The sequence below is a fragment of the Martes martes genome (genome assembly GCF_963455335.1).
Source record: "Martes martes genome assembly, chromosome: 2".
NCBI classification, from domain to species: Eukaryota; Metazoa; Chordata; class Mammalia; order Carnivora; family Mustelidae; genus Martes; species Martes martes.
In genome coordinates, this window is record NC_137889.1 from 66,851,445 (window position 1) to 66,870,108 (window position 18,664).

Below are 18,664 nucleotides of genomic sequence, written 5' to 3' on the forward strand. Positions count from 1 at the left end.
TTAATTATAACTTCCTAAAGGGACAGACTTCTTTATGATTAATGAATTTTGAAAGCTTGAGATGAACATTTTCTAGAGTTAGCATACCCTGGAGTCAATTTCTATCTCTGCTGCTTAATCTTTCTCATTTCCTCGTCTATAATTTGTTTCTTTAACTAGGTCATAACTACTGATTAATCATCACAAAAGCTTTATTACCCTTTAAGTACTCATGATCATTGCTTTAATCTCACATACAGAATGACACGAACACACTTGGTCACATTCAGTATTTGTATAAACATGGAATGTGCTACTAAGAAGAGGAAGCCACTAAAATCATGATCGATTTTAAGATAATTCTTTTTGAATTTTAAATGGAGCAAAAAGCCTGGATTCAAACTAAATTTTATATTGGGTTTGGGAAATTTGACTCTACAGCAACAAAATGAGAGTACTGTGGTACTTTTTCTTGGTCTTTCACTTTTGATATTATTAAATAATTGTTGAAAATCACTGTCTGTGCCTCGACTCCCTTACCCGGAAAGTAGGGACACTTTAAGGACACCACAACCTGCCTAGATTTGCTTCTTAGTAAGTTTTAAGGAAAAAAAGTTCACATATCTAAGAAGAAAGTTGCTATATAATTTAAATGTTTTTGTTATTTTCATCTTAATAATTATTGCAGCTGAACTAGTGAATGACAAAATAACCGAATATAATTTTGAATGGATGAAATTTACATAAAAGGTGAGAATCTTTGTCTCAGACACTTTGTGGAAGTGAAATGTACCAAGAGGGAGAACTGTTCAACCACAGTTTCTCATAGGGGGAAAAAAAAGGATTTGTGTGCTATATATGTTGAAAACGTGCATATTTGAATTTTTCTCCAGTTCATTTGATATTTCCATAAAAAAATTCAAGTTGGGGGTGTGCCTGGGTCAGACTCTTTCAGGTCAGGGTGTGATCTTGAGGCAGGAGAGTGAGGTTCTTGTCTCAGGGAGTCAAGGAATGGATCTCCCGGATAAAGAGTGAATAAAGCGATTGAAGTTTATTAAGTGAAGATACAGAAAAAGCTCCCAGGACTGAGAGGGGTCCTGACAGGGTTGCCAACAAGCACCTCCACTGACAGTTTTCTTTAGAACTGACCAGGGAGATTGTGGCCTCATCATTTTTGTGATATCTTGTCTTGAGTAAGGACTGGTGATAACATCTTTAATGGCTCATTTCTTTTTAGGATCTGGTTATTCTTTGTTGGTCACAGGTGATTATCATAAAAAAGATATCCCACCCCACAAGCCTAGGGCAGGGTGCTCCGGGTTTGTTATTTTATCTCTGGTTTCCTTACACTTCAGCATTTTTCAGATTTCTGATCACATAGCCCACTATCTATCTCTCCCTACTGAACCCCACCTATCCCTTGAGATTGAGCCCCCCCCCCCCCGCTTTGGGCTGCACGCTCAGCGGGGAGTCTGCTTGAGACTCTCCCTCTCCCTCTGCCCTCTCATACCCCATGGGCCCACACATGTTCGTACCTGCTTTCACTCTCAAATAAATAATCTAAAAAAAACCACAAAAAAACGAAACTTGAAATTTTTGAAAGACTTAACCAATAAGCTAAGTTTGAATTTTCTGAACCTGAAGAGGTAGTTTTAATCATTCCCTCACATACATTTGCAAAGAAATCATTCATATATTTGTAAAGTGCTCTGAGAATCATGACTGAAAACGGCAGCAAAGCCGCCAATGTGAAACAACAAATAAGAGAACCTTTCGTTGGAATCTTTTTTCCCAGTAAAGATTACGAAATAAGGGGCTCCTGGGTGGCTCAGTGGGTTAGAGCCTCTGCCTTCAGCTCAGGTCATGGTCTCAGGGTCCTGGGATGGAGCTCTGCATTGGGCTCTCTGCTCAGCAGGGAGCCTGCTTCCCTTCCTCTCTCTCTGCCTGCCTCTGCCTACTTGTGATCTCTGTCTGTCAAATGAATAATAAAAAAAAAAAAATCTAAAAAAAAAAAAGATTACGAAATAAAAGATATTCTTCAGTTTCAAAAACTCAAGTCCATAGTCACCAGGCTCTTTCACTGAAAATAGTTGTTTCATCATTTTTGCTTCTGGGGAGAAATGTTTGGCACTAGTGAACAGGAATGAAAACATGAGACAGCAGAAAGTCTTGGCACAGTGCTGTCTAAAAAGTTCATAAGCATCTTTACCGTAATAAATAATGGAGCTGGAAAACTGCCTTTAAGAGCAGAAGTTCCTGGCCAGAAGTGAAGTTTAGCGAATGCACTGGAAAAGTAAAGTGGCCTGAAGCAAAATCAGCAAATGTTCAAGGCAAGTTTTCTTATGTAAAGTTCCACAAAGAACTGTGTAATGAAATCTTATTTAAACAAATAATGCTAAATAAAAGTTTGCATTGTATTTCTTAGTGCAGGTGGAGGTAGAGGGTGCGGCGGTGGGTGGTGGGGGGGGAAGGGAATTACCATTTGGCTAAAAGGCAGCTTCAAAATTCTGAAATTGTGATCTAAGGAAAAGTGTAGAGAACAAAAATCAGGGAGCTTCCCTTCACACGTAGTTGAGATTTTCTGCCCCCAAATGATTTTTAAAAGAGCCCCCTCCTGGATATCATCAAGAAAATGTTCACGTTCACTGAATACTTTGCGATTTAAAATTATTATATATCAAGAGCAGAAAGGGGTCCTTCGTAATTACACAAAAAATGGAGAAGTGTTGGATTGAAATTCTTAGGTTCTCAGTAGCATAGAAATGAAGCCATTTTTAAAAGTACTCTGCACAAAAGGTTTTATTCAGACAAGTGTTAGATTAAGAGGAGTGAGGAAAGGATGTGGAGACTCTACTACCAACAGAGAAAAGGTCAAGTCCAGCTTCTGGGTGGTGAAGAGGCACCACCAGCCTCTCCTGATGAAGCCTGTTTAAATCAAGACCTGGCCAACAGAATTAGTAGACCTCACAACCACCAAGGAGAATCAGACCATTTCTGTAATGACAAATGAATAGCAAATCTGATAGTGTTTCTTGGTTAGAAAAAAGAGGTTATCTCAACAAGGGAAATGCCCATTGGAATATCCTGTTTTGCAAATTCTGCAGTGGCTTAAAAGAAGAGAATTTGTTTTGGTTCTACCAAGAAGTAACCCATATTAAGTGATGCCTGCCTAGAACCCCCAATTTTGTTTGCATTAGGATTGTAATGCCCAAACTAATTTTTTCCCACCACAATAAATATTCAAATTTTGGCCAACTGGCTCTTGAGGTATACCATATGCATTAAGTAAATATCTTATGAAAAGTGATCACATCTTAATTCTTATATGAAGGTTTGGAATAAAATTCTTTAAACAAATTAATGCAAGAGTAGGAGGAAAATAATTTTAACTAAGTAACAGCTTTAGAAATTCTCTTCTGCCCTCACCCCTGTTGAGAGCCAGTAATCTTTGTTCAATTTAGGAGTATAATATTAGGAAAAAATATGAAAATACTGACAGATTACATCATTGTCTTCACTATTTGAGAAGGGCCAGATCTTCGATCAGAAATCTTTGAGTGAGAAAAAGCATATATGTTGCTGTCCTAAAGCCTGAGTGATTGCAGCCTGCACAACCAGCCTGCAGGATGACCCCAGTGATCCTTGACACCTGGTAGTCATACCCTAGTGTCCCCCACTGAACAAGTCTGAGCTGTGTACCTTACAGGATGGTGTGAGAATGAGGTAGTTGTTCCCCCCCTTGTTCTCTCATGAATGCTTACTCTACAGGAAGCCAGCTGATGTGTTGTTACAACACTCAAGCAACCCTACAGAGAGGTGTTCATGGTGAGGAACTAAGGGCCCCTGCCAACAACGTGCGTGAGCCATGTTAGAAGTGGATTTTCTGGTGCCAGTCACACCTTCAGATGACTGCAGCCCCGATCGATGTCTTTTTTAATTTTTTTTTAAATTTTTTTTATTTACTTATTTGACAGAGAGAGATCACAAATAGGCAGAGAGGCAGGCAGAGAGAGAGCAGGAAGCAGACTCCCTGCTGAACAGAGAGCCTGACGGGGGGCTCGATCCCAGGACCCTGAGATCATGACCTGAGCCGAAGGCAGAGGCCTAACCCACTGAGCCACCCAGGAGCCCCCCAGTCGATGTCTTGATGTGCAATCTAATGAAAACTCAAGGGAAGCTGTTCCTAGATTTTGACTCACAGAAACTGTTGAGATAATGCATATTTATTGCTATAAATCACTAGATTTGGGATACTTTGTTACTACAGCAATAAATTAGAAAGTGTTTTTCCCACCGATTCAGTAATAGCAAAACAGATGAACACACCCATGTTAAGCCATTTACAAAGTTGCTGGCTCTGCAATTAGTGGTACTTAGTGAGGTCTTATCTCAAGGAATTTGCCGTTTAATTCTCTTTTTCCTCATAGTACTGTATGGAGACCAGCAGTGATGGCATTACCCGGAAACTTGTTAGAAATGGAGCATTTCAAATCCTACCTGCAGACCCACTCAATCAGAAATTAAGATTCTGAATGAGATTCCCCTACTATATATAAGTACATCAAAGTTTGAGAAGAAACACTGATCTGTTTGATTCTTGTTATAGTCTGTAGTTGGAAACCCTGGCTATATATATTAAGAGCACTTCCAAAAAATACTGTTGGTTGGGTGTCTGGGTGGCTTAGTTGGCTGGGTGCCCCACTGTTGGTTTTGGCTCAGGTCATGGTCTCTGGTCATGGGATGGAGCCGTGTGTTGGGCTCATGATCAGCAGGGAGTCCACTTGGGATTCTCTCTCCCACTCCCTCTGCCCCTCCCCCTGCTCACATGCGCGCGCGCTCTCTCTCTCTCTCTCTCTCTCTCTCGCACGCTTGCACGCGCACGCTCTCTCTCTCAAATAAATAAATAAATCTTTAAAAGAAAAAAAAATAAAGGTGGGGGGGAAATACTGTTGGAGAAACCTCTCTCTAGAAATTCTGATTTAATTGTTCTGGATTGAAGTCTATCATGGTCATGACCTAATAATATTATAGAATTTTTCCCCTTGAAAACTACACTGTAACCTCAGATCAGCTGAATTCCCGGACTGCTCCAGACCTGGTTCTAGAAGTCAGCTATGTCCAGGTGTGTCCCTGAGACTGCCCTGGGACTACAATGGTGCACTGAACAGGATTCTTCTGGAGCATTGCCATGGACTCAGTTCATTCCAAGAAAAGTATCCATGCCTTCCTACCTTCCAGGTAGATTGGGATTTGTTGTCTAGGGCCACTCAAAGAACCAGGTGCTGAATAAATAAGGCTTCAAGGCCGTTTACCCACCTGTTAGATTAGGACAAACATCTTTTAGTTTCATCTTTCCCTGATAGCAAATGGAAATAACTAATGTTTCTCAAAGCCTTTAGGAAATATGTTTTTATTGTTGACACTAGTAAATTAAGACTTCCAGTATGATGGGGGCTTACAAATGTTAGAACTATTACTTAAGAAGCTCAAATTGACAACATTAAGTATCACTTAACTGTGAATTGGGGAGGGGAGGTATTTCTTTCTTTTACTAATGCATTAGCAGTGATGGAAACAATGCCTGGCACATGGCTTGCTCTTAATAAATATTTGTTGATTAAATAAATCCCTTAAAATCCAATAACTTCTGAGCGTTTATTCATTCAAAGTTACTCAACATCCCATGTTAGCAAACCTGCAGTGGAAACTGTTTTATCAAAGGTCTTAAAATAAAGCTTCAAATTTTTCTTTAATATATACAATTTTGTGCCCTAACCCTATGTCATGTTTCGAATTTCTGCCCTAGTTTGGCCTCGGTTCCTCCTTTGGAGGCTAGTTAGGGATGGGATCTCTGCCCTTGAATCTCCTTCCTTTGTAGTTTTTTTGGCCTGCGCGTTTACGTTTCCCAAGCAGAAGCGCGCGTGCCGCGGCTGCGCCCATTAGCGCGAGGCGCGGGCTTGTAGCTGTCAGGCGGGCGGGGCTGCCTAGGACCCAGGAGGAGTCGGTCCTCTCCCGCCGCAGAGCCTCCGCGCTGACCCGTGCGGCCCCCTCCTCCTCGCGCACCCCCTCCCTCCCGGGCTTTGGCAGCCCTTGGGGGGCAGGAACCCCACTACCACCATCACCTCCAGCCCCGCCAGCTGGCCCGGCAGGCCGCGGAGTCGGGCGCGGATGCTCGCGGGTGGGCTGGGCCGGCCGGCCGCCGGGGAGGCGGGCTGCATTATTTCCCGCTAGGGCCTGGCTCTGTGGGAGGAAGGGGCCCCCGCACTGTCCTCTCAGCCCGAGTCCGCGCGCGCCGCCACCGAGGCAGGGCCTGCGGGCAAGCCAGGCGGAGGCGCCGCATCCCCGGCCTCCGGCGGGGCTCGTGGGCGGGCCGGGGCCGGGCGCGACGCCCCTGCGGGCCCGCGGCGCCTCTCCCACGCTCCCAGCTCCTCCCCCTCCTCTTCCTTCCTTCCCCTCAGCCTCCCGGGAGCCGCGGGCGGACGCGAGCCGCGGCGGGCGCCCGAGCTTTGTGTGCGCCCGCGGGCCCGGGGCGAACCTCCGGTGGCCCAACTTTGCGGCTTCTGGCCGGCTCCCAGGCGGGAGTTGTGAGGCGTGGCTGGCTGGAGAAGGCGCCCGGGGCGGGGAGGGGGGGCGGGGGGCTCCCCGCGAGAGGGACCGAGCGAGCCGCGCTGGACAATGAGCTGGGCAGCTCGACGCTGCGGCCACTTGTAGGGGGGGGGCGCGGGCCATTCGTCTCCTCGGCGGCTCAGCTGCCCCACCTGCGAGGAGAGGGCGAGATGCCCCAGCCAGGTGTCCCGGCGCTCTGAGGCCCCCACGGTCAGACGTCCCTGAGCTGACTCTCTCATTGACACTAGGCTACCCTGAGGCTACCCAGAGGCTTCGGCTGGGACGTTTTTTGTGGGGGAGCCTCCAGAGCAGCCGTGATGGCCAGCACCAGGAGTATTGAGCTGGAGCACTTTGAGGAACGGGACAAAAGGCCGCGACCAGGGTCGCGGAGAGGGGCGCCCAGCTCCTCGGGAGGCAGCAGCAGCTCGGGCCCCAAGGGGAACGGGCTCATCCCTAGCCCGGCGCACAGTGCCCACTGCAGCTTCTACCGCACGCGGACCCTGCAGGCTCTGAGCTCAGAGAAGAAGGCCAAGAAGGCGCGCTTCTACCGGAATGGGGACCGCTACTTCAAGGGCCTGGTGTTTGCCATCTCCAGCGACCGCTTCCGGTCCTTCGACGCGCTGCTCATAGAGCTCACTCGCTCCTTGTCGGACAACGTGAACCTGCCCCAGGGTGTCCGCACCATCTACACCATCGACGGCAGTCGGAAGGTCACCAGCCTGGACGAGCTGCTGGAAGGTAGGAGGAGAGGGTCGGGCGCGGCAGGTGCGGCCCAGCGCGACAGCAGGTGCAGTGGCCACAGGCTGGCGCGCGCCTGCTTGCGCTGCGCGGAGGGGAGTTTACCGGGTGCTTTCTAGGCGGCCATGGGAATTGTATGGTTCTGTCTGCTTTTCTATAGGCTCTCCGTGTGTGTGTGGGGGGGTGCGCTCCCCCCCAGACACTTTCTTTTCCAAGAGATTTGTCTTTAAAAAAAGAAAAAAAAAAAATCCTAGCAGGCTTTGGTGACATCTCTTAAGACTGGTAAACTTGGGGTTTTGTTTTTAGTGCAAACTGTTGGAAAGGTAGCTCTGGGGTGAGGCTCTGGGTAACCCTCTTGCTAATAAGCTTTTTCTTCAGCCCTCTGTGTGGACCTCAGTGCTGGCATCAGTGATGCTGCATTCAGAACCCTGTTGGACCTGCTGTACTCTGAAGTTGTGTTTGTGAAATGCTTTAGGTTGGCTTTCAGCAGAAGTTACATGAGGTCAGGAGGCATGATCCCAGAAAGTGGTTCTCAACCTTGACTACACCTTGGATCACTGCGGACTTTAAAAAATTATGGGTGCCTGCACCCTACCCCCAGATATTCAGATATGTGGGGTGTGATCTGAGCAGTTGAAGCTTTAAAAGCTCCCCAGGTGATTTGATGTAGAGCCAAGTGTAGCCAAGATTGAGAATCACTGTGCTGAAGGGTTTTCCACATTTGGTTGGTAATGAGGTGAACCCAGGTCACTCGCTCCTGCCTCCTCCTCTATTGAAAGTAGCTAGTTAGGATGATAGAGGGTGTTGGAATGAGTAGTTGGGGCCTATTATAAATGAGTAATCCTAGAGTGTCAACCACGCTTTTCTCAAAGGGACTGCTTGGCTGTATGTTGTGTCATCCTTGAATTCCTGCAATACTGTATTTATTGTTCTTTCCTTTCAGGGTGAAAAGGCATTACTGGTAGTTAAGAACTCATTTCCAGATCTAAACAGCACCTATAAAGATGAGACAGAACCCAAGTATATGCTGACTGCATGTTTAAAGACAGTTTGCTCTCATGCATCTTTCTTAATGCAAATGGCTCATTCCATGTAGTCATAGCAATATTGGTGTGGCAGGGAGAGGAACTGAACTTTGAACCAACTATTTTTCTTTTGCTTTTCTTTTTAAGGTTTATTTGTTTTTTGTTTGTTTGTTCATTTGAGAGAGGGAGAGGGAGAGAAAGTGGAGGGGGCAGCGGAGAGGCAGGGGGAGAGAAATCCTCAAGCAGACTCCTCCCTGAGGCGGGAGTCCAAGGTAGGGCATGATCCCACAGTCCCGAGGTCATGACTCAAGTGGAAACCAAAAGTTGGAGGCTCAACCAACTGAGCCACCAGGTGCCCCAACCAACAATTTTGCTTATATTATCTCATCATATTCTTATATTATAGTTTGAAGGCTTTATGCCCATTTTACACATGAGGAAATGAGCAACATGCCTTGTTACACAGGATCTGAGTATATGCCCTTTCACCTCCAGTTAACCTCTAATAAATCGATAAAGCCATACTGAGGAGTCCTGGAAATGGTTGAGTTTCTCTACTTAGTCATTGTTATCAGAGGTTTTTCCCTGTCTTGGCTAGATGAGGACCGACCCTAAATGAAATTGTCTTTTCAGTCTATGTGTGTGTATTCTTGACCTCACACATTCTCTTGGTCACTTGTGTGTTTTGGTTTTAAAGGCTTCCTCAGGAGATGATGACAGCCAGAGAAGTATAAATAAAATGATACATTGTTAAAAGGACTCTTTTGCCTTCTTTATCATATTAATTACTTAAAAGCAACATTTGCCTAGATATTTCAAAATGGAATAACATTTTTGGACTGACCCAAGCTAGATTAACAGCTCTGTGGAGAAATCAAGGTGATACCTATTACTTGAGTACTCATCACTACCATTTCTTTGGAATACTGTGCATCATGTGGTCTGAAGAGGAATAAAAATTTTAATATCCTTCTGTCAAATAAGTTTAACAGTGTATTTGCTACATAAATTAATATACTCCAAAGATGAATATCATTATGGGGGGTATTCAAGATGACCATTATGCATATTAATTAATATTAACTAATATTAACTAATAACAGCACATATTGTACATTGAGTTTGTCATTGCCCAGGTGTTGCATGGTTCACTGAGTCTAGTTGTCAAACCCGTATAGTTTCAGCTGTAAATTGAAAGTTGACAAATTTCCTTCCAGTTATTTATTCACTGATTTTGGAGGATGGGGAACTGCAAGTATGTATAAAGTCCAAATTATACTACCACATGATAAATAATGGCATAACACAAATATTTGCACAACAGAAATATTTCCCTAATCTAGCCAATTGCCTGCTTGTTTCAAGCAGTATTTAATAAAATTACTGCAAAAGAAGAAAATTTGTGCCCTTCTTTTGTCATAGTGACATTCTCTCTGACAATGGATCTTTGTCTAGGTCTGGGAGTTCCAACAAAATGAGTGGAATACCCTGTTGCAAGGCAGTTTTCAAGAAAAGAAAGAGCCATCAGTGCTTAATATTCATCATTTGAAAATTTAAATAGTTTCAACTTTCAGTTAAAAGTGTATGCTCGGGGTGCCTGGGTGGCTCAGTGGGTTAAAGCCTCTGCCTTTGGCTCAGGTCATGATCCCAGGGTCCTGGGATTGAGCCCCACATCGGGCTCTCTGCTCAGCAGGGAGCCTGCTTCCTCCTCTCTCTCTGCCTGCCTCTCTGCCTACTTGTGATCTCCGTCTGTCAAATAAAAAAATAAAATCTTTAAAAAAAAAAAGTGTATGCTCAAATGTTCTGACTTACCATTTAGAAGAACTAATCTACCTGCAAAGTTATTATTTGTACCAGTAAAAATGGGTACAAGTCATATGGGTGTTGCCCATATGGTCAAAATTGACCAATTCATCTTAGTTCATTTTAAAACTTTATTTTTTTATTTTGTAATTATTATTTTAGTAATCTCTATACCCTTGTGGGGCTCAAACTCATGACCCCAAGATCTAGAGTCACATGCTCTTCCAACTGAGCCAACCAGGTGCCCCTGGCCATTTTAAATAATTTTTAATAAGGATTCTCCGATAGTATTTTTTACAACATTATGTTCTATTCTCTTCTTTGCCTCTTTGATCCCATGAAATTTTTAGTTTAGGAGATACTGTTTTCCCAAAATGTTTTTCTAAAATGTTTTTAGTGGAGAATAGAATGTGATGACTCAAGACAGCTGGGCATGAACACTCATTCAGAGCCCCAATCCCATTGAACTCAGATGACAAAAGAAATTTGCATGGCCCAGATTTTTTCTTTTGCCTTTGACCTTGAAAGTCTCTGGAGACTAAAAACAGTGTTCAGGTGTTGGCTGGCACTCCTCCTCTACTTCACTAAACCACCAGGTATCTTCAGCCTTTTGGTTTACCTCCCCTTGCTGGATTAATTTTACTGAGTTGGTGCTGGGCATCCCTGTAATACTGTTTATGCTTTAAAACTTGTTGGGGACCTTCTCTGAGGAGGGTTGTGAGTCAGTATTGGGAAAATCAGTTTTAGCTGCTTGAAACCATGAGCCAGCGAAACTTAGAGCATCTCTTATAGATAACTGAGGATGTTCAGATGATTTTTTCTTAAGTTCTCATGTCAGGGGCTAAGAGTCAGAATTCCTTAGCTGGTTGTTCAAGTTTATTTATTTAACCTGTTATGGTGAGGAAAGAACATAAACCCCATGGGTGAAAAGCTATTTGCACATAGAAGTTAAAAGCAGTACACATTAAAGGTACTTATGATGATAGGATGTGGCAGTTTAACATTGAATCTCAGGTGTGCAAGCCTTCTCTGGCAGACTCCTAGGTTCTTCAAGACCCACTTCCAATATTGCCTCTATGAAGTCTCTTCTCAGACCTTAGGGATACTGGTCTCCGATAGTTGTTGACCGAAGGTCTGTTTGTTTTTGTTCCAGGTGTTGTTCCAGGGGAAAGTTTCTTTCCTCAAGATTCTCACATTCTAGAGGGAGAGAGGTCATGAACATGAGCATACACAAATTGGTTCTAGCTCAGGTGCTGTGAATGAAATGGTAGGGAGGTGGGGCAGTATGATGAACAAGGCTTTCCAGAGGAACGGATGTTGGAGCCAAGGCCTGAGATCAAGATGATAACTCTTCCCTTTGCTTACAGCATTTGTGCTTTAGGATATTTCATGTATGGGTTCTGAAATAAAATGCATTATCTTGTACAACTGCAAAATAAGGTCTGTGCATAGTTCTGCATAGTTGCCTTGACCTCCGTTTCCTCATTTGTGAATGAAAGATGGTAATTGCTAAGACCCTTTCCCCCTTAAAGTTCAGTAATCTTAGGAAATGCTTCTGGGAGTAGGAAAGAGAGATGATCTTGGCTCTGTCATGCTTTATGTCCCTTTTTAGGAGTCACCCAGGTTTAGGGATGCCTGGCTGGCTTAGTTGGTAAAGCACATGACTCTTGGTCTTAAGGTTGTGAGCCCCACGTTGGGTGTAGAGATTACTTAAAAATAAAATCTGGGGAAAAAAAAGTCAGCCAGGTTTAGATAGAGTTCTTAGAACCCTCAATAACTTGTAGGAGGTTCCTCTCCATAAAACATTCTCAGGAAAGGGAAAATTATTAACCTTTTGTGGGCTGGGACCACAATTGTTTTATTCATTTCTTTGTCCCATGCAATAAATACCTCTAGCACAATGATTTATTTTACTCTTGTGCCATTTTTAGATTTTTTTAATATGTGGGAATAAGTGGATATAGATGTCTTAACCTTTCTTAGTTAAGACTGGACAGTTGGCTAGATTTGCAGAGGAAGAATAAGGCAGTAGACTCTACTGTAATTTGTCAGAAGCTGCTACTTTGTAGACTGAAGGAATAGGAAAAAACTGGCTGTGAGATCAACTTAAGTAATTTTGATTACACTATAACCTTTGCAAATATCTCAAAGTGACTAAAATAATCTCGTTATGACCTGCTATGTTATTTATTGTTTACACATTGATTAAATTGTAATTTGTAACCAAAATATATCACAATGAAAAGTTTTAAAGATTAATTATTTTAGAGAGGGGGAGAGAGAGAGCGCGCAGGGGGAAGGGCAGAGGAAGGGAGGGGGCATAGAAGCAGACTCCCAGCTGAGTGCAGAGCCTGATGTGGGTCTGTATCCCACAACGGGGAGATCAAGACCTGAGCTGAAATCAAGAGTTGGACTCTTAACTGACTGCGCCATCCAGGTGCCCTTCATAATAACAGCTTTAAAATATCTTCACTGATTTATCTCTTCCTTCACTCTGTATGTTTTACAAATCTTAGGTTACTTTAAGTTTTAAATAATAATTATAATTATTTCCTCCAGGCAATGATGATGCTCCCTTCCAATACATTTGTCCATCATCCTGGTCTTTTTACTTAACAGTAATTTGCCTCATTGGCACAGAATCAAGAAAAGAAGAAAAGGAATTTTACTACAGTTTATACTCATGTTCATCAAGCCTCTGAGAGAGAAAGAACTTGAAAAATAGCCTGATGTGAACCCATCTCAGTAGTTTAGTGATCAAGGCCAATAGAGGAAAGGCTCTACATGAACCCTATAATGTGTATAAAACACTTAGCGGAGTCCTAGCATGCAGTGGCTCTTTGATAAATGGTGGTGGTCCTCAGCATCTTAACCCAAAATTTCTGTCCTTATAACCTCCCTGCTATATTCTAGAGCCACCATTTGGAGCTACAAAAGGCTTATCTGACTTTTACACGGCAGCTCTTCAGACATTTGAAGACAGTGGTCATAGTTTACTATTTCCCCTTCCTTCCCATTCTGCAAACATCACCTCTTTTTTTTTTTTTTTAACACCTCTTTTTTGGGCAAACATCTGGCGTCTGAATCTTTCATCACTTGCATTGAATCTTTTTTTTTTTTTGTAAATATTTATTTATTTGAGAGACAACATGTGGGGAGAGGGTGAGGAGGGGCAGAGGAGGAGGGAGAGATAGACTCTCTAGCTGACTCTCTGCAGGGCATGGAGCCTGTCATGGGGCTCCATCTTAAGACCCTGAGATTGTGACCTGACCCAAAATCAAGAGTCAGATGCTTAATTGACTGAGCCACCCAGGTGCCCCCTGGCATTGAATCTTTTTGAGCCATCTTCATTATCAATCACTTGCTTAAAAGTGGGGCCAAGTCTTCTTCTCAGACTCACAGTGAGAATTGGGGATGAAGGAAGAAGGTATTAAGGAAGGGTCTCCAGAAGTTGGGGTAACTCTGTTAAGGAAAGTTTTACCTCTGCTTAGATGATGAGCCAGTTGAAGGACTGACCCTTGATCCATTATGCCTCAGTTGCTTTAGAAATATTAGATGGGGGATGTCTTGGTGGCTCAGTTGGTTGTGCGTCTGACTCTTCATTTTAGCTCAGGTCATGATGGCAGGGTCATGAGATCGAGCCCTGTGTTGAGCTTTGCACCGGGCATGGAGCCTGCTTAAGATTCTTTCTCTTCCTCTCCCTCTGGCCCTGCCCCCTCTAAAAAAAAAGAAATATTAGATGGGCACATTTTGTTTGAAGTTTTCTCTCTTCCTTAACATCTGTAAGATTGCAGTGTTTCTCAAACTTTTGCAATATTTGGGCCACTTAAACATGAAAAACAATGCAAAAATCTAACAACTAACTTGTAGAAGTTCAGTATTGCCTTAATTATTTTAATTGCATTATCACTTAAATATGTAGAAAGACTGATATAAAAGTATATTCTTATACTATAGGTCTTATACACCAATACAACCTAAACAAATTGATAATGTAAATATCAACAAAACCACATAATCAATGAAAATATAAAAAAAAGCAGTGTAAAGCTGCAGATACTAGTTGCTCAAACTAAGTCGTTCCCAAATGTGACCATGGCACTGAATCCTGAGTTCAGTGTGCTATATTTCAGAATGCCATGTAAGGAGTCAGTTTTGGATTGTTAATAAAGCTCCACTCCTACAGGTAAAATTACGTCCTCTGGTCTTAACCTACCGTGAACACATCTTTTACAGAGATTAAGTCCACTTCTCTTTTTCCTCATTAACTCCCAGCAAAGTTACACCCCCAAAGGAGTTGAAGCTGGACACTGAGTGGTCTGGCTGTATTTGATTGATAAGCAGTCGTTCACATATTCCAGAATAGGATGATATAAACATTTTAAGTTCTATCATTAAAATAAGCACAGAATTAAAATTGTCAGAGTGAACTCTTGTAAATGATGGAATATGCTTGCCCTAGGCACGAGGAACAAAAAACAGATACTGGATATGGTTTGTAGGTTCCATCCTACCAGGAGAGGAGATGCAATTTCTTTTTCAGCTGGTAAGCTTTATAAAGCTTTTTGGTTCGTGAGTAGGATTTTTGTTTCTACTTTTACCTAATTTTTTTGGTCTTCAGTTAAAGTTCTCTGAAATTTCAATACTGAAACATGGATTTCTGGCCATGCTCCTTCATAGATATTCAGACGTTCAAAGTCATTTTTGTACCCCTTTCTCAATGGAATGTATCATAGACTATACCGCTGGATGAGGCTTGAGGACATGACTTGGTTCAGCCGTTGCCTTCAGAGGTATTAAAAGAGCATTGGTCTTGGGGCGCCTGGGTGGCTCAGTGGGTTAAAGCCCCTGCCTTTGGCTCAGGTCATGATCCCAGGGTCCTGGGATCAAGCCCCACATCAGGCTCTCTGCTCAGCAGGGAGCCTGCTTCCTCCTCTCTCTGCCTGTCTCTCTGCCTACTTGTGATCTCTGTCTGTCAAATAAATAAATAAAAATCTTTAAAAAAAAAAAAAAAAAGCATTGGTCTTCGAGATGAAATCTCATTTTGTGTCCTCAGCCTTACCCCTCAGCAAAGGCTGTTACATTCATTTTTTGAATGCAACACAATGGTCCAGTGACACAGCAAAGGCGCGCAGAGTGGCATAGGCTTCAAGGTCAGAGCAGTACACTTTGGTTAACTCTGCTGATCCCCAGTTAGTTTAAATTCTCGGTTCTGTACAGTTTGGATGGAAAAAAAAAAAAGAGATTAAGTTGTTTGTCACAAAAGAATAATAAATCAGTCTTTCTTTTCCTCACCCTGTATTTTTCTTAACCAGATGGGCGTGGGAACTCATCTCTCGTGTGCTTTAGATGGAGATAAGCACATTTTAATCCACCCAGTAGGACAGCTTCACAAATGCTCTGCTTGATGACGGACATCAAACCATTTTGTAGATGCAGCATGCCCAGATTTATTTTCCTTGGTTATATGTCTTTGGAAGCAATTTTTTCCTCTGTTTTAGAAGTTAGGAAAGAATTAAGGTTCCTAAGATTATTGCTAACATTGGATCTATAGTGTCAGGCAAGCTCTCTTTTGTCTTTGTCTTTCCATTTTTATGTTATCATATTTAAGTCTGCATGTGTGGGGAGGGGTCTTTTCTCTAAGTTTGAAGAGCCTTTGCACTTTACACGTGTATCATAAAGTTCAGTGCTTGCTTCCACTCCACGTGATGTCATAGTCTCAATGTCCACATTTTGTATAATTCATTTCCTGCCATGGATGTAAAAATAGTTTGTAATTACAAACTAATTACTGTGGTTAGGCAGTTAATGTAAATATTTTAACAGAAGTGGATGAGATACTTTATAGGAACTGATAAAAAGTAGGCTAGCCAAACACACTGTATTTGAATTTCCAACTACATACGGTTACATGAAACTATTTGTCATTTCGAACACTAAATTGACATTTAAATGTTGACAAATTACTGTGATTTAGCTATTTAAAAACATTCATGTATATTAAAAACATATATATTTTATATATAAGTACATGCATGCATATTCCATTGATTGAAAGACACATTACATTTATTGAACTGAAAAGTACCCTATACACTTGAAACTAACACTGTATGTTCATTATACTTGACTTTTAAAAAGTAAATAAGTAAGCACGTACCCTGGACTCTTGATGCTTTGATGGTCTGAAATGAATTAAAAATTTTAGTAGATACTAGGCAGCCTTCATATCCTGCTTATTTCCATAGATGCCTTAGGTTGCATTTTGGTGGGCTGGCATGATCTAAGAATGTCTCCAGCCATGCATGACATCTTTCAGGAGCCTGACCCTGAGCCTTCTAGGGTTATTCTGTATCAACAGTATACTGTGCAAATGTTTTACCTAGAAGTAATGCAAATCTAAACCATGAGATTTCTAAGTTTGCATTTTTGTCATTACATTGACAAACATGTTTTGAGTACCTGTTACATACCAGGTATTGTGCTAGATGTGGGTAGTATGAAAAAGATAGTTTTTTTCAAAGAGTTTCCAGTCTAGGCAGTGGTTTGTAGTGAGAGGTTGTTTCCAGAGTCACCTGTGAAATTAAAAACCCTTACCTACATATTCTGGTCCCACCATCTGGTGATTCTAGTGATTCAGTTGAACTGTGGTAAGGTCTGAGCATCTGTACTTTTACAGCAAAATCAGCTGATTAAAAAAATTCTCCACCAAGAACCATTGGAAGAGAGAAAGAAAGAATAAATGATTATGGGAAATTGATACTTTGTAAGCTCAGAAAAAGACGCTTTATAAGAACGTAATTTTTTAAATTTTATTTTAAAATTATGAAGATTCAAAAATATGTATGGCCCAGTGAGTTGTTATGAACACCAGCCATGTCAAGACGCAGAGTATTGCCAGAATCTGAGAAGATCTCCCTATATCCCTTCCTAGTTCCAATTCTTCCCAAGATAGCAGAGGCCTGACTCCTGCTTTTATCTCTGTTTTTACCACCAATGAAGGCATCCCTGATTGATACGGTTTAATTTTTTCTGTTTTGGACTTTAGAGAAATTGAATCCTACTACGTGTGTTCTTTTGTCATCTTTTCCTACCATTGTTGGTAAAATTCATCCAGATTGTTGCTAATGGTTCTTGCTTGTTCATTTTCAATACTGTATAGTTGTACATAAGACAACACCACGGTCTCTGTGTCTGTTCTCCTTTTGTTGGGACATGTGGATTGATGTTTCCTCTTTGGCTGTTGAGCCCTGCTTCCGCATATACATACTAGTGTCTATGTGCATGAGTTTTTCCAGCATATTTTTCTGGGGTGGATTGTTGGGTCATATGATGTGTATGTTGTAAACATAGTACTAGATAATGCTTTTCTAGATGATTGAACCATTTAAAATCCTTCTAGCAATGTTTGAAAATTCCTATTGCCTTACCTCCTTGCCAAGAGTGATTAATCTTGACTGGTCAGTTAAAAAGAGACAAAATGAGAAGAGGAGGAAGGTTATTTTAGACATATAAGAAGTAATGAAATAAGAGGGTATGATGAGTTTAGAAGGAAATTACAAATATACTGCTATGACACTAACTTAGGAACCTGTGGGAATGTGGTGGGAGATGAGGGTGGAAGTGTGTGATGTGCTGAGGAGTTTGGTCTTTATTCTAAAGGCAGTGAAGCAGGCAAAAGACATCAGCTCCACATTTCTAAAAATTTGCTGTGACAGCTATGTGGGGGATGAGGGGGTGAGGCCCCACAGAGAACTTAACTACTTTAATCCAAGGAGAAATGAAAGAAGGCAGAGTCAAAGAGGATAGATTCCAGAGGTACATAGACCAAGCTCAAGAGTTTTGTCAATTCTGTTGAATGTGGGAAAGGGAGAGGAGAAGCAGGAGTCTTGATTTTTGCTTGGATGACTATATAGGTGGTGATTTCATTCAGTAAGTTGAGGAATTCAGGAAGAGGAGAGTTTGAGGTCAAGATGGCAGTAATGGGGAATGAAGTTAGTTTTAGACAGTAGCATGTGAGATATCCATAGATAATCTAGTAGAGGTGTTCAGTAAGTGGCTTGAATTCAAGAGAAAGGACTAGGCTGGAAATGTCCTCGGGATATAGGTGGTGTTTGGAGCCATGGAGTGGATGCACTTGCCCACAGAGAGTATAAGGAGGATGAAGTAGATGAATGGGAGAAGAGGACTCTGAAAAGCAGATCAAGAGAAGTAAGAGGTATGAAGCAAAAGAAATCAGACTGTGGAAGCTAAGGGAAAAAGGATTTGCAGAAGAGAATCATGAGTAGTGTCCAGTGCCCTCAGAAGACACCCAGTGAATTTGGAACATGTGCTTTGCATTTGGCAGTTAGGAAAGACATGCTCAGGGATCAGGGTGTTCCGGCCAGGGGAATGCAGAGAGCAAAAGTGATGCCACAGTAGCTTAAGAGCAAATAAGAGGTGAGGAAGTGGGGGAAAAAACAGATGAGGAGAGTTTTGTGTTTTTTTTTTTTTTTAAATTCGGCAGTGAATGG

At 42.3% G+C, this 18,664-nt stretch overlaps 1 protein-coding gene across 1 annotated transcript in view; it reads left to right on the forward strand.

Annotated features, from left to right (window-relative positions):
• Window positions 1-6,565: 6,565 nt before the first annotated feature.
• DCLK2 (doublecortin like kinase 2) overlaps window positions 6,566-18,664 on the forward strand; it is a 143,997-nt gene continuing 131,898 nt past the window's right edge. The window contains exon 1 of the mRNA XM_080796117.1: window positions 6,566-7,323. Coding sequence (XP_080652243.1) covers window positions 6,903-7,323 — 421 coding nt within the window. The 5' untranslated portion in view covers window positions 6,566-6,902. The remainder of the gene's footprint in view (window positions 7,324-18,664) is intronic.